Source organism: Fistularia commersonii, chromosome 19 (genome assembly GCF_037954325.1).
Source record: "Fistularia commersonii isolate RoL2024-O1a breed Wild chromosome 19, RoL_Fcom_v1.0, whole genome shotgun sequence".
NCBI lineage: Eukaryota > Metazoa > Chordata > Actinopteri > Syngnathiformes > Fistulariidae > Fistularia > Fistularia commersonii.
Genome location: NC_141302.1, coordinates 16,849,940 through 16,862,265, shown reverse-complemented (window position 1 = coordinate 16,862,265; position 12,326 = coordinate 16,849,940). Strand labels below are relative to the sequence as shown.

At 40.1% G+C, this 12,326-nt stretch overlaps 1 protein-coding gene across 1 annotated transcript in view; it reads left to right on the top strand.

The window, feature by feature from the left end:
• The window catches only part of mta2 (metastasis associated 1 family, member 2), a 37,194-nt gene extending 27,157 nt beyond the window's left edge, over positions 1-10,037 (top strand). The window contains exons 4-18 of the mRNA XM_086165505.1: positions 1,063-1,180; positions 1,534-1,597; positions 1,684-1,801; positions 3,450-3,552; positions 4,142-4,241; positions 4,561-4,749; positions 5,407-5,481; positions 5,565-5,623; positions 5,702-5,802; positions 6,387-6,526; positions 6,602-6,830; positions 7,150-7,239; positions 7,500-7,618; positions 8,590-8,732; positions 9,025-10,037. Coding sequence (XP_086021631.1) covers positions 1,063-1,180; positions 1,534-1,597; positions 1,684-1,801; positions 3,450-3,552; positions 4,142-4,241; positions 4,561-4,749; positions 5,407-5,481; positions 5,565-5,623; positions 5,702-5,802; positions 6,387-6,526; positions 6,602-6,830; positions 7,150-7,239; positions 7,500-7,618; positions 8,590-8,732; positions 9,025-9,178 — 1,802 coding nt within the window. The 3' untranslated portion in view covers positions 9,179-10,037. The remainder of the gene's footprint in view (positions 1-1,062; positions 1,181-1,533; positions 1,598-1,683; positions 1,802-3,449; positions 3,553-4,141; positions 4,242-4,560; positions 4,750-5,406; positions 5,482-5,564; positions 5,624-5,701; positions 5,803-6,386; positions 6,527-6,601; positions 6,831-7,149; positions 7,240-7,499; positions 7,619-8,589; positions 8,733-9,024) is intronic.
• Positions 10,038-12,326: the final 2,289 nt, after the last annotated feature.

Here is a 12,326-nt window from a genome sequence, read left to right as displayed (position 1 = left end):
GTTTAAGGTAACGTCCCCCTCTGGTTGACTATCTCTCTCTCCCCTTGATTGTGTGCGTGTGTGCCTGTGTGTCTGTCTTGCCCTCACTGACAGGGTTTCCTGTGGCTGAGTGCAGGGGCGGAGTCGAGGAGATCCCGGATTATAGTCCCGCCCCTTCTGCTTGCTACAAACTACTCACCCAGCTGAATTTAGTAATGCACAATGTGTTGACAGTCTTAATGTGTCCATACACAAACCCAACCGTTATTCATTGTAGAACGTTGGTGATCAATGGTCATCCATTGCTAATGTCAAGCGTTTGTATTGTTACACTGCGTGCTTGCGTGCGTGTGTGTGCGCTAAATGTCAAACACACACTTTTCCCTGGATGTTTAGACGTCAAAGTGGCAAAGTCTGAACTGTTTCCCCTCATCAGCAAGAGTTTAATAGGGTGTGAACAAATCTACTGCAGTTTGATTCCAGAGAAGTCAAAGTAAAGTCAAACTGAAGCCAGAGGTTAAAAGTGTTACGCTTTGTCAATGTTTCACTAACTGACCCAATATTTGAAAATATAATGCCATAATTTGAATATAATTTTTGTGCTACATTGTTCAGAAGGTTGTTGAGTTGGGTCACCCAGTTTTATGTATAAATAAGTCAGGAATGTATGTTTTTTTCCATACTGTTGATTAGATAAAAGCTGTTAAATCTTTACCCATTTAGGTTCCCCCCCCCCACAGGCTGCCTTGATTCCAATGTGAAACAGTATATTGATCTGAAATTAAGTTACAATAGCAAACAGGAAATGTGATTATGTGTAAGCGAGATATTATCTGGAAAAAAATCCAAAATTTTGCTTTAAAAACTAAGCAGGTATTTTTCTGTAAAAAAATTCCATAGGAAATAACTGAAAATTGTTAGGAGAATCCATGATTTAGTAATCCAGTAATTACACAGATTACAATTAAATGCTCCAAACACAACCACCAGGGATCATTCATTTGGAGCACTGTGGAAAGTGTCTGGCGTGTCTACATGAATACTTGTTTCTTATTGTGTGCATGTTATTTTGTGTTTACACAGGAGAGTTTGAGGAGGAGTCAAAGCAGCCGGCACTATCGGAACAACAGAAACACCAGCTTAAACACAGAGAACTCTTCCTTTCCAGACAGTTTGAGTCACTACCTGCCACTCACATCAGGTATGTCTCAGAATTCCACTTTCACTTAATAGGCCGAGGCATCAGACCTGCTGAGTAAAACGGCTCACCTTTCAATATTTCTTGCTGATTTTCATGTCACTTATAATGAATTTACAATTGCGTTGATTCAATACGGCGAATCTACTGAAGGGTTGGAAATATGAGTTGGACTCATGCATACAGGTGTGTGAAGAGATCGGGGTGACCAATCTTTGCTAAATTTACATATTGTAGCTTTTATTTGGCAATACTTTTCAGTATGTATTGTGGTCTCAAAGTGATATTGGTGTTTGTCTTGTTTTGATAGAAGTAGTTGTAGTTGTTAATGTTTGACATGCTGGCTTTCTCCCAAGGGGAAAGTGTAACGTGACCCTCCTCAATGAAACAGACATGTTGGCTGGATACTTAGAGAAAGAGGTAAAATCCAATCTGCCTGCCCGCCATCATTCAGTAGTGCTGCTCAGGTTGTACTGTTTGCTCCAATGTTTGTCTGTTCCATGCAGGACTGTTTCTTCTACTCACTCGTATTTGATCCAGTCCAGAAGACGCTGCTGGCAGACCAGGGTGAGATCCGGGTTGGCTCCAAGTACCAGGCCGAGATCCCAGACAAGCTGACAGAGGGTGAGTTTGGCTGACTCAAGGGTAGAAGGTTCTCTCACCAGACGGACACAGAAGGAAAATTCATTTTTGAAAATTAAGACTCCATCATCATTTGACTACCTCTCTATTCAAAGTCAGGACATGTCTGTTGTTGGTGATAAATCTGCCACATGGCGAATCCTAGTTGCTAGAGTGTATCCTAAAGGTCTGACAATACTTGTAGCTTTGACAGTGCTACATATAATTTAAAAGCAATCAATACATTTTATCCCATTCTTCATTTAGGGTACATTATCACCTTGGCATCAGGGATAAAGAAACTAAATAACGCAACAATGCTCAGTAATCCAGTTCTCAAAATTAATCGTCTTAACTATATTTACAGAAAAGTAACATGTCATAACTTAAGTGGACCTTTTTGGGGGAGGGGGATTTTACAAATGTTCTCACACTTAATATTTTTGGTACTGGCCTTCTCTAGAATTTTCATGTAATTTCAACATTTTGATTGGTTACATCTTGTTTTGCAGATTATTTCTTCTGCTTTTAGGTTATTCCATGTAGACCTTATTTACTGTTTGTAAGTTATATAATCTATATACCCCAAGTTTTCCAACAAATGTTTTTCCAGTCCTCCTGATAATATTGCTGATTTTATATTTTAAAGGTAAGGGAAAATTAATGTAGAAAAAAATCAAGTGTGTCATGACATTCAGAAAAATAATTCATTTCATAAAGAAAAAAAATCTAGAAATGATAAATAAATGCACTTTGTTACATTGTCCGAATTTCAAAATATGCAGTTGTGGCCTGTCAATAGAGGGCGCAAGTGACTCAACTCATCTGACTCATGACGAAGAAAAATTAGGAAAAAGTGACACAAAATAACTTTACCAAATCATGAAAAAATTATAGCCATTTATATATTTTCATACAGTCTTTGACAACAACCTTAGAATCTGCATTCATATCGTTTGAACATGTCCCCTTGGTTGCTTGTGGTGAGTGAATGGTCAAGTGAGGTACTTTCTGAGTCGCAGACTTCTTTCCTACAGACTCCTTTTAGAAGTTGTTCAGCAGCAGGCTCCCCTCAAATACAAAAGAAAGGAAAATGCCACTGCGCAAACATGTTGGCCCAGTGACCCATAGGACGCAACAAGAGATTCTAGAAACAGAAAATCACCAAGGCATATAGTTTTATTTGCTGTTTTACACATTGTTCTCAAATGTGGGGTCAGTTTCAAGTTGCAGCAGTGATATAAGAGATATTAGGCTGTGCTGTTTTTTCGTTTATATATATTTTTTATTTCATGAATCAGATCTTTAAATTTGTGGTGTGCTGCATGAGAACGGTGCTTTTGTGCATCCCAGTGGTGATAAGTGGTTGTAGCGCATCTGAAAAAGTGACTGGCATACAGCACACCCCAAAAATTGTCTCACCCCCCACCACTGAAGATATGGTTGCCCATGCTCTGGTTCATTGTTATGGATTTAAGTCACTTTCTTATTTTGTCTTTCCAGCTTTGGATGCTGTCCATCTGATTCCATATGACTGCAACATTCTAAACACCAAAGGCTCCTACCATTCACTCCCTAGTTTAGCTTTTGCCTGTCGTCACAATCAGAAATGCAGTGGAAATACCTCTGACTGTGTCACTTCCTGTCCCAGGTGAATCTGACACCCGGATCCAGGAGAAACTGGAGACCAAGGTGTGGGACCCCAACAACCAGCTCAAAGATCCTCAGATTGATCAGTTCTTGGTGGTGGCAAGGTAACACCTTCTCTGTATCACCATGGTTACATACGACTTCCAGCAGTTTTCCTGCAGGATATGTGTAAATCAACAAGTTCGAGCATTTGTTTCAAAAGGAGCTGAATCTTTTTAGCTTTAATCTATACTGAGGATTGCAATTCTATAAATAGCTGCAGCAATATTTGGCATATTGATTAGACTTTATATTTAAGAAACAGTTTCAGGTAGGTTGTCCTGTTTGCTATGATCCATATAGTAAATGAGATATGGATTGGGTGAGAAGAACTCACTGAATGGATAATGTAAGTTAACTGGACTTTGAATCCGTAAGGTTGTTCTCAATTCAGAGTCAGAAAACATGTCTTTTTATGTCTACAACCTATTGTATATCAAAAAAAACTCAGTTGATAACTCTTAATCTACTTAGGTCTCTGTGCATTCACAGGGATGGCTTATTTATGTGTAAAAAATCCTTTGGAAATGTATCTTCCCAAGTTTTCATCACCTCTGATCACTCAATCCATCAGCCATTCGCTCCATCTAGTGGTCAGTAATGAAAGCAGTGATATGCATGTTTGTGATGTGTTGATAATGTTCTTTGTTGCAGAGCTGTAGGCACGTTTGCTCGGGCCCTGGACTGCAGCAGCTCTATCCGCCAGCCCAGCCTGCACATGAGTGCTGCCGCCGCCTCCAGAGACATCACGCTGGTGAGGAACAATCACTGCTACAAATTGAAACATGTTCTTTGTATCAGTCCACATTGACATTTAGCTTTGTAAAATAACAAGTAGTTATGTTTTCTTTCTCTGAGTGGACACTAACAAACTCAGATTGTCGTTTTATAGTCAGAACTTGACAAACACTTCACAAACAACTATAATAATAAACTATTCGTGAGCAAATTTTAACATTTTTAAAATCAGTCACGTTTTAATTTTCTATTTTGGTTAGGATAGTTCTTTTATAATAACCTGTGTCTTATTTCCCTTTATTTCCCAACAAAATTTGTCAATGTCATCATCACAGTTCCATGCAATGGACACGCTGCAAAAGAACAACTATGACCTGGCAAAAGCCATGTCCACCCTGGTCCCGCAGGGGGGGCCGGTCCTGTGCCGGGATGAGATGGAGGAGTGGAGCGCTTCTGAGGCCATGCTCTTTGAAGAGGCTCTGGAGAAATATGGCAAAGATTTTAATGACATCCGCCAGGATTTTGTAAGATCTCCTCCTTTCCAGCTCTGTCATGAAATTTGACAAATTTACTTTTCACATACAACAGAACAAATTGCATCTGGCCTTGCCAAAGTTGAGGACAGGGCACCACAGGTGTCGGATGTCAAATAGATCAAGAAGAATATTTTGTCATTTCTATAAATGTTTATGTTAAGATAAAAAAAAGATGAAGTCATATGACACTCTGCTTATAAAATTTTTATCCTTGAAATTGGAATAGTTCTTTAGAAGCCTCACAGATGATAGGTAAATTGTTTTCAAGGGAAGAAATCATGTCCAGTTGCCATGATAAGATTTAGCCAATGATTAACCGTTGACCTGATGACCTGGATAACCTCCATAGACGTATGACAGTTTGAAAGAAGCCCCACTTAATCGCTCATAAATAGCTAAAGATCGGGTGCAAAACCACAACACGCTGCAAGCATTTAAATATGTTGCATCAAATGACTCATTTACTGGCAAGAAATTGCCAATCAATGCATTACAAATTGAACAAATCTCACAAAAAGTTGAACAATAAAAATTCCCCATTCTAGCCCAAATAATGATGTTGCATTTGATTGTTGAAACATTTCCTTGTAGCACGGGGATCACTGGGTAGTTTGAAAATCCTGCATTACACAATCTTTTCCTCAGTTGCCATGGAAGTCTCTGGCCAGCGTTGTCCAGTTCTACTACATGTGGAAGACCACAGACCGCTACATTCAACAGGTGAAACACAAGACTGCTGACACACATCCAGTATGTCAGTGCCGTCAATCAGGCTCCTCACCTGGCACAAACTCTGGTTTCAGAAGCGACTAAAGGCGGCGGAGGCTGACAGCAAGTTGAAGCAAGTCTACATCCCAACATAGTGAGTGTCTCTATTTGCTTCAGACTGTCTGTCTACAAAGAACTTCTGTAAAGACATCCACTCCTTTTCGCCCCATAGCACCAAACCCAACCCCAACCAGATCATGGTTCCAGGCACCAAGCCTGGAATGAATGGTGCCTCTGGTTTCCAGAAGGGCCTTAGCTGTGAGAGCTGCCACAGTGAGTCCACTCATATCTGTTTTTTTAATTAGGTCCTAATGCTGTTCACTTTGTAATTTGACTCATTTCCTTTTTTCTGTAATTATGATCAACAAAGAACATGCAATTGTTTGTATTTTCTTTTTTGAAATGACAGATTAAAGCCTCTCTCCTCACAAACCATCTTAAGATATGTAGCTGCTTTGTATCTCTCATTAATGGAACTGATTATGGAATATTTTGAAATTTGGCAAGTTTTTGTTTTTAATTGGATGTGAGAGTTAGTCTGGGCATATTAATATGCAACTGTGGTAGCAGCCCATTGACTTTTTTTTAACATTTGCATTTTCTAGACAACAGCTTGTGTTGTATGACTAAGATATCCTACACATTAAATAAAGGTACTTTCTGTGTTATAGTGTTGCAGGCTATAAATTGTTATTCATTTTGTACACCCAGACATTGATCATATACTGTAATGTATGTGTATTGATAAATATTTAAATGTTATTATGTTATGGTAATATTAATACCCCCCCAATTTACAAAAGTCACACATGTAAAAGCCATGTTACTACATAAACTAAGACTGTCCTTCCCCATAGCGGCCCAGTCACCTCAGTGGTATGCCTGGGGCCCCCCCAACATGCAGTGTAGGCTCTGCGCCTCCTGTTGGATCTACTGGAAGAAGTACGGTGGCCTGAAAACCCCCACACAGCTAGAGGGTGCTGCTCGAGCTGGCTCTGTACGTTCAACCCCAATACACATTTGTGGGTATTGTAGCAAAGGAGTCGCTAACCTTCTCCCTGCGTCCCCCTAGGAGTCAGGCCCCCGCAGTCACATGACCCGCCAGGAGGTACAGGGCATGTCCCCGTTCACCCGCAATGAAGGCCGAGCCAAACTTTTGGCCAAGAATAGGCAAACCTTCATCTTGCAGACCACCAAGCTGACCCGCATTGCCCGGCGAGTCTGTGAGGACATCCTACAGCCTCGCCGCGCTGCCCGCCGCCCCTATGCCTCCATCAATGCTAATGCTGTCAAGGCCGAATGTAAGCACGCACGCTCATGACACAACAAACCTGCTCAAGTAATATCATTACACCACAGGGAATCTTTTGACTCCATCCAACCTCTTTTTCTTTATTCTCTCAAACTAAATAACTTTGTGTCTTCTTTTACCCCATAAATATGTCTCCTCTGTGGTCTTCCTCTAGGCCTCCTCAGGCTGTTCCAACCTCAGCATCCTTCTACGAACATAATAAATATCACTCTCTGTGTTTAATTCCTAAACCTGAACATCCGGAGCTACTGAAGCTTGGAGAACATTAATTTGCATGACTTGTGTGTGTCTTTGTTTTGGTTTTTCAGGCATGATCCGTTTGCCCAAAGCTACAAAAACTCCTCTTAAGTGCAAGATTATACCGCGGCAGTCACTGGTCACAATTGTGAAGAACTTAGGTGAGACTACGTGTGTGTGTGTGTGTGTGTGTGTGTGTGTGTGTGTGTGTGTGTGTGTGTGTGTGTGTGTGTGTGCGTGCGTGCGTGCGTGCGTGCGTGCGTGCGTGCGTGCGTGCGTGCGTGCGTGCGTGCGTGCGTGCGTGCGTGCGTGCGTGCGTGCGTGCGTGCGTGCGTGCGTGCGTGCGTGCGCATGTGTGCGTGTAACACACAGAGAATGTGAAATGTGGAGCGTGATGTTATAACAGTGTGTATCTCTGCAGCCATCTCTGCCCCTCTGAAGCTGAAGGCCTCAAGGGGACCCCCAACTCCCATCAACAGGAACCAGGCTAGCCAACCTCGCGTGGGCCAAAGCCTGCTGGGAAAGCGAGGCTTCGAGAGCGTCAGTTCCCACTCACTTATTCACCCACTCACTATTCAAATCACTAAATAACAATTAGTTTTCCCCAATAAACTGTCATGAGTTTGGAAAAAAAATGAGCAAATGTTGGGAGAAAGCCTAAACTACTGGTACGAAATAACTTTTTAAGAAATTGCAATAAATTTACTGAATGAATAAAATTATCGAAAATATCAAGGCCTGAAAAAAGTTGTGTGAAAAAACATAGTCTTATAAAATGTGTGGGGATTGTCTATAAAAGTTAACAGGAAATTACCAATAACTAGAAGAAACAGCAAGAAGAACAAACATCAGTAAGCAAAAATAATCAATGAGAATGTACTTTTATTAATCTGGGAGAAAATACCTCCCAAACATTGAGAAAGTATCCATAACCCCTAGGAGATATTTACTGAAAGACTCAAATTCTACAAAAATACACAAGAATTCAACAAGCAGAGTTTCGAAAAGAAAATTACAAGGTAAATTTTGGGTTATTAGAGTTACTAGAGTTGGGTTATTATTTCAGTTAATTAGAATTAGTACATATTTGATACTGTTAAGTTATTTTACAGGATCAAAGCATTCTAATATTTTCAAGTCCTGTGAAATATTACAAATTTTATGCCATTTCAAAGACAGTGAAATTAAACTGCTGTCCAAACTGGACTTGTTGGGCAGTTTATCAGTGTTGCTTTTATAAAGTTTTCATTTCTAAGCATGCAAATATATATATGTGTGTGTGTGTGTGTGTGTGTGTGTGTGTGTGTGTGTGTGTGTGTGTGTGTGTGTGTGTGTGTGTGTGTGTGTGTGTGTGTGTGTGTGTGTGTGTGTGTGTGTGTGTGTGTGTGTGTGTGTGTGTGTGTGTGCGCGTGTGCGTGTGTGCATTCCATAGTTCACCTACTCTTGTGTCCTTTTCATTGGTACCAGCTCTAACTTTTCAATCACCATACTTGTCTGTGGTTGGTTTGCAGGCTTCAGGGATGCCATACCCAGCTAATGGGAGGCCGTACACATCAGGGATGAGGACCACCTCCCAGTCTGTGATAAAGAGGCAGAAGGTTAGCCAGGGAGAAGCGCCAAACCCCGTTGTCTTTGTGGCCACCAAGGAAACAAGGTACGTCATTGAGTCCAGATCCGCATTCCTTTGTAGTTCAGTGACTGGTTGGTGAACTGCTCACAATTTCATTTTGATTATCTTTTTGAAATTCCTCTAAATGAACACAGTTTTTTTGTAAATGGACAACGAATGACTTGAAAATTGACAAAAATTTACCCTAAAATTTCCCTTAAACTATCAGAGAAATTCCTGAGGGGACAAAGAAATCAGAAAATTGGCAAGGATTTGCAAGATTGGCAATTCCTTAAAATGCCTAGTCACGTTTTGACCATATTTCTCATGGACGCAGGGCTCTGAGGAAACATCTCACCCAATCAGATATGCGTCGAGCAGCCAGGAAACCTCACCTCCCAGTGCGGATCAAGGTGGCCCCTCCTCCCCGATCCATGACACTCCCACCGCCACCCTCCAGCACGAGCGAACCCATTGTCTTGGAGGATTGAGGGGTGTTTGGGGATATGTACCAGGACATAGGGGTCAATGCAGGATGCCATGCCATTAGTCTTTACTTCCCCTCTTTACAGTGTCATTCTTGTTTTGTTTCCTCACAAAGACATAAACACTCATACACATTGATTTGACTGTGCATTTTAAACACACACACACACACACACACACACACACACACATTCTGGGCTTTGTATTATTTTATTCCTGCATAATATTTTTTCCATTCTATAAAGCAACCTGTTTTTAACTGTAATTTAAATGGAGGTGTTTCAGCTCCTGAGGTGATGCTGGTGATGAAGCACGTTTTTCTTTCCCTCCATGTCTCTGTCTTTGTGTAAATATATACATTGTTGCCCAGGGCAATGCTGACTATGTGTGGTGACAGTGGATGCAAAAGGGGTGGCAGGACAGATCCAGCGAGTAGTCCAGGTGATGACATTATGCCCTTTTCTTTCCTGACTGTTGACACGGTGAAACCGGTGCAGCTGACCTCAGTTGGACTAATTGTAGTCTTAGTTTAGAGGGTCCAAATCTATCTCAACACCACATCCTTGTCAAAAGGCTCTTGGACTTTGTTTCCCAATTCTCTAGTTTAAAACAGACCTCCACAGTGTGGGACAGTAACACAGGCGTAGTTTCATCCGCTCAGGAGGCTCATTGAACCCCCCCTTAGATTGGCTCCAGAAACTACATGTGCGGATTCGCTGCAGTTTCGTTTATCTAAGCAAAAAGTTGTTGTAACATCTTGCTGCAGAACTGCACATAAAGGCACTAGTAAAACGACACCATACAAAATCTGTTTTGTTTTGTTTGTTTTTTTTTTGCAAAAACTATTTTAGAACAACCCCAAAATTGGAAAGAAAAATTACCTAATAACATCAAAGGTTTTAGAAAAAATAACATTATTGATTAAAAAATAAATAAATACCCAAACTAAGAAAAGTAAAATAGTTTTCATTTAGTTGTTTTTCATTTGGTTATTTTTTTGTGAAACCTTCTACAGTAAATTGTAACTGCCCCTGTGACTCGAGACTCCTGGGGGCTGAAACCTAGGGAGTAAAATCATTTTACACTCTTCAGAACTCTTAACTTGTGAAATTGTAAGAAATTTGTACCAAAAGATGTTTTTGACTAAATCTTTGAATTCATAAATTATTTTAGTAATTATTTTTGGCTAATTTGGTATTTTGTTGTAAAATCCTCTGTTTGTTTTCAAAATCATGTCATTTATTTAAAAAATGACATAAAAACTAGGACTTCTCAAGAACTAGTAAGAAATTAACATTTTTTTGCTTAGTGTTAGGAAAGCTGTTTGATCATTCTGATATCTATGAGCTGATATTAAAATTGGTTTCTGGTTGTTTGCTAATTGCTTTAGTTCATAAATATCAGTAACCAGTAAATAATTTGTAGAAAATAACCAAAATTAAAACAATTTTATAGGTAACACATTTCACCTCACCAAATAGTGTTGAATCATCTGCATGTTGTCCATCTCAGTCCAAAACCTAAAAAATATCAGTTTCCTGTCCTGCCATTTTAAAACTCATCATTGATTCTCCAGTCACAAAATACCTTTACTTTACCTTTTGCTTGAATTATTCACCTACTGATGATGTGACGTGCCGAAATTGGTGGGAAGAAAAACAGTGAATCTTGGCATGATATGAATCCTGATCAGTTTCAAAAATGGGTTGACATATCTGAAAGTTTTTGACGCTCTGCTCAGGTTTTTTCTGCACTGGCTTAACCCTCCATCCCAGCTTCATTTACTAGATGCATCAATAAGTTAACAAGCTGTTTGCTCTGTTGAACCCGCCTCCCCCCATATGTTTGAGCGATGGATCGTTTGAAGGGGGATCATTTTTACTCCGTGAGGTTGTTGCTGCGGATTCACATGATTTAATGTGTCAGTCACCGTGACCACACATTTGGCTTGCGTGTCCTAAAACAAGCCATAAAAACATGATGTCACCTGTCTAAAGACTAACTTGTAGCTGGCTGGGTGAAAGCGACATCACAACTTGTCTGTTTGACAAAAAGCCTGTGAAAGAAGCTGCAATATGTATACATAAAAGGCAATCTTGGTCACAAGCGTTAGTCAAAATAACTCAATTCTGAGTTTTTTTTTCCCTCCAAAAACAAATTTGACTTTGGAAAAGTATGTCCTGCTTGGTCCTAATCCTCCTCTTTTAAAACAGCTTTGTTGACAGCTTAGGAGTGTAAATGACATGCTATCGTTATTTTCAGTTTTACTGATAATATTGCTGATAATCATCACCCATTCATGATTGGCTCAAGCAACTTCAGAGGCTTCAATAGTTCGTAGAGGATCCTGTCAAATTTTACACGGTCACTCAATCGCTCTTCTACTGTACACCTGCCATAGAAAATCAGGGATTTCAAAAAAGAGGCATGTAAGAGGATATATTTAAAAATTAAAGTTGGCTTTTGATCATGATCGCCCTGTTGTTTACTGGCCTATTGACATAAGTTGGCCAATAAAGCAGTAATTGGTAAAGGTATGGGAGGCGGTGGCATTGGCTAAAGATCTCATTTCATACTTTTCTTTCCTCGAAAGATGTGGATACAACTATAGAAATGTTCCCATGGCCTTAATGCAATACTGTACACTTGGCAGTGACATACAACATGCTTGAACTGCGCAACATTTCTCCAAGCATTTTTCTTTGAATCTCTGAAAGAGAGCGACACAAGTGCTTGGACAATTTTGAAGCCTTGGCTATTCCTTAGTATTACAAGGGTCTTATCAGCAGTTTGGTCCCAATGTGGGCTCGGTAAAATTACTCTGAAACACAAGGAATTAGAAGTGTGACTTTGTAGCAGATAGTCTGTGTAAGGAAAAGTGGAAAACTGGCTTTTTTTTTTTTGTTCAACAACTCAAACGTGTTAATTCTGCTCCATTGTTGAGGAGATGCTGGACTAGGCGGCTGCTCATGGTAAGTGTAGTTCTCCTTCATGGGGTTGGGAAGGGTTGGGACTGATTGAAGGGGGGCTGCTATTTTTTGTATGGAGAGACAAACATGCTACAATTTAATCTTTCTCAAGTGTTTTTTTTTTTTTCTTTTTTTTTTTTTTATTCTGATGTCTCTGTATCCTTTAATGTATCTTGATAAGGAA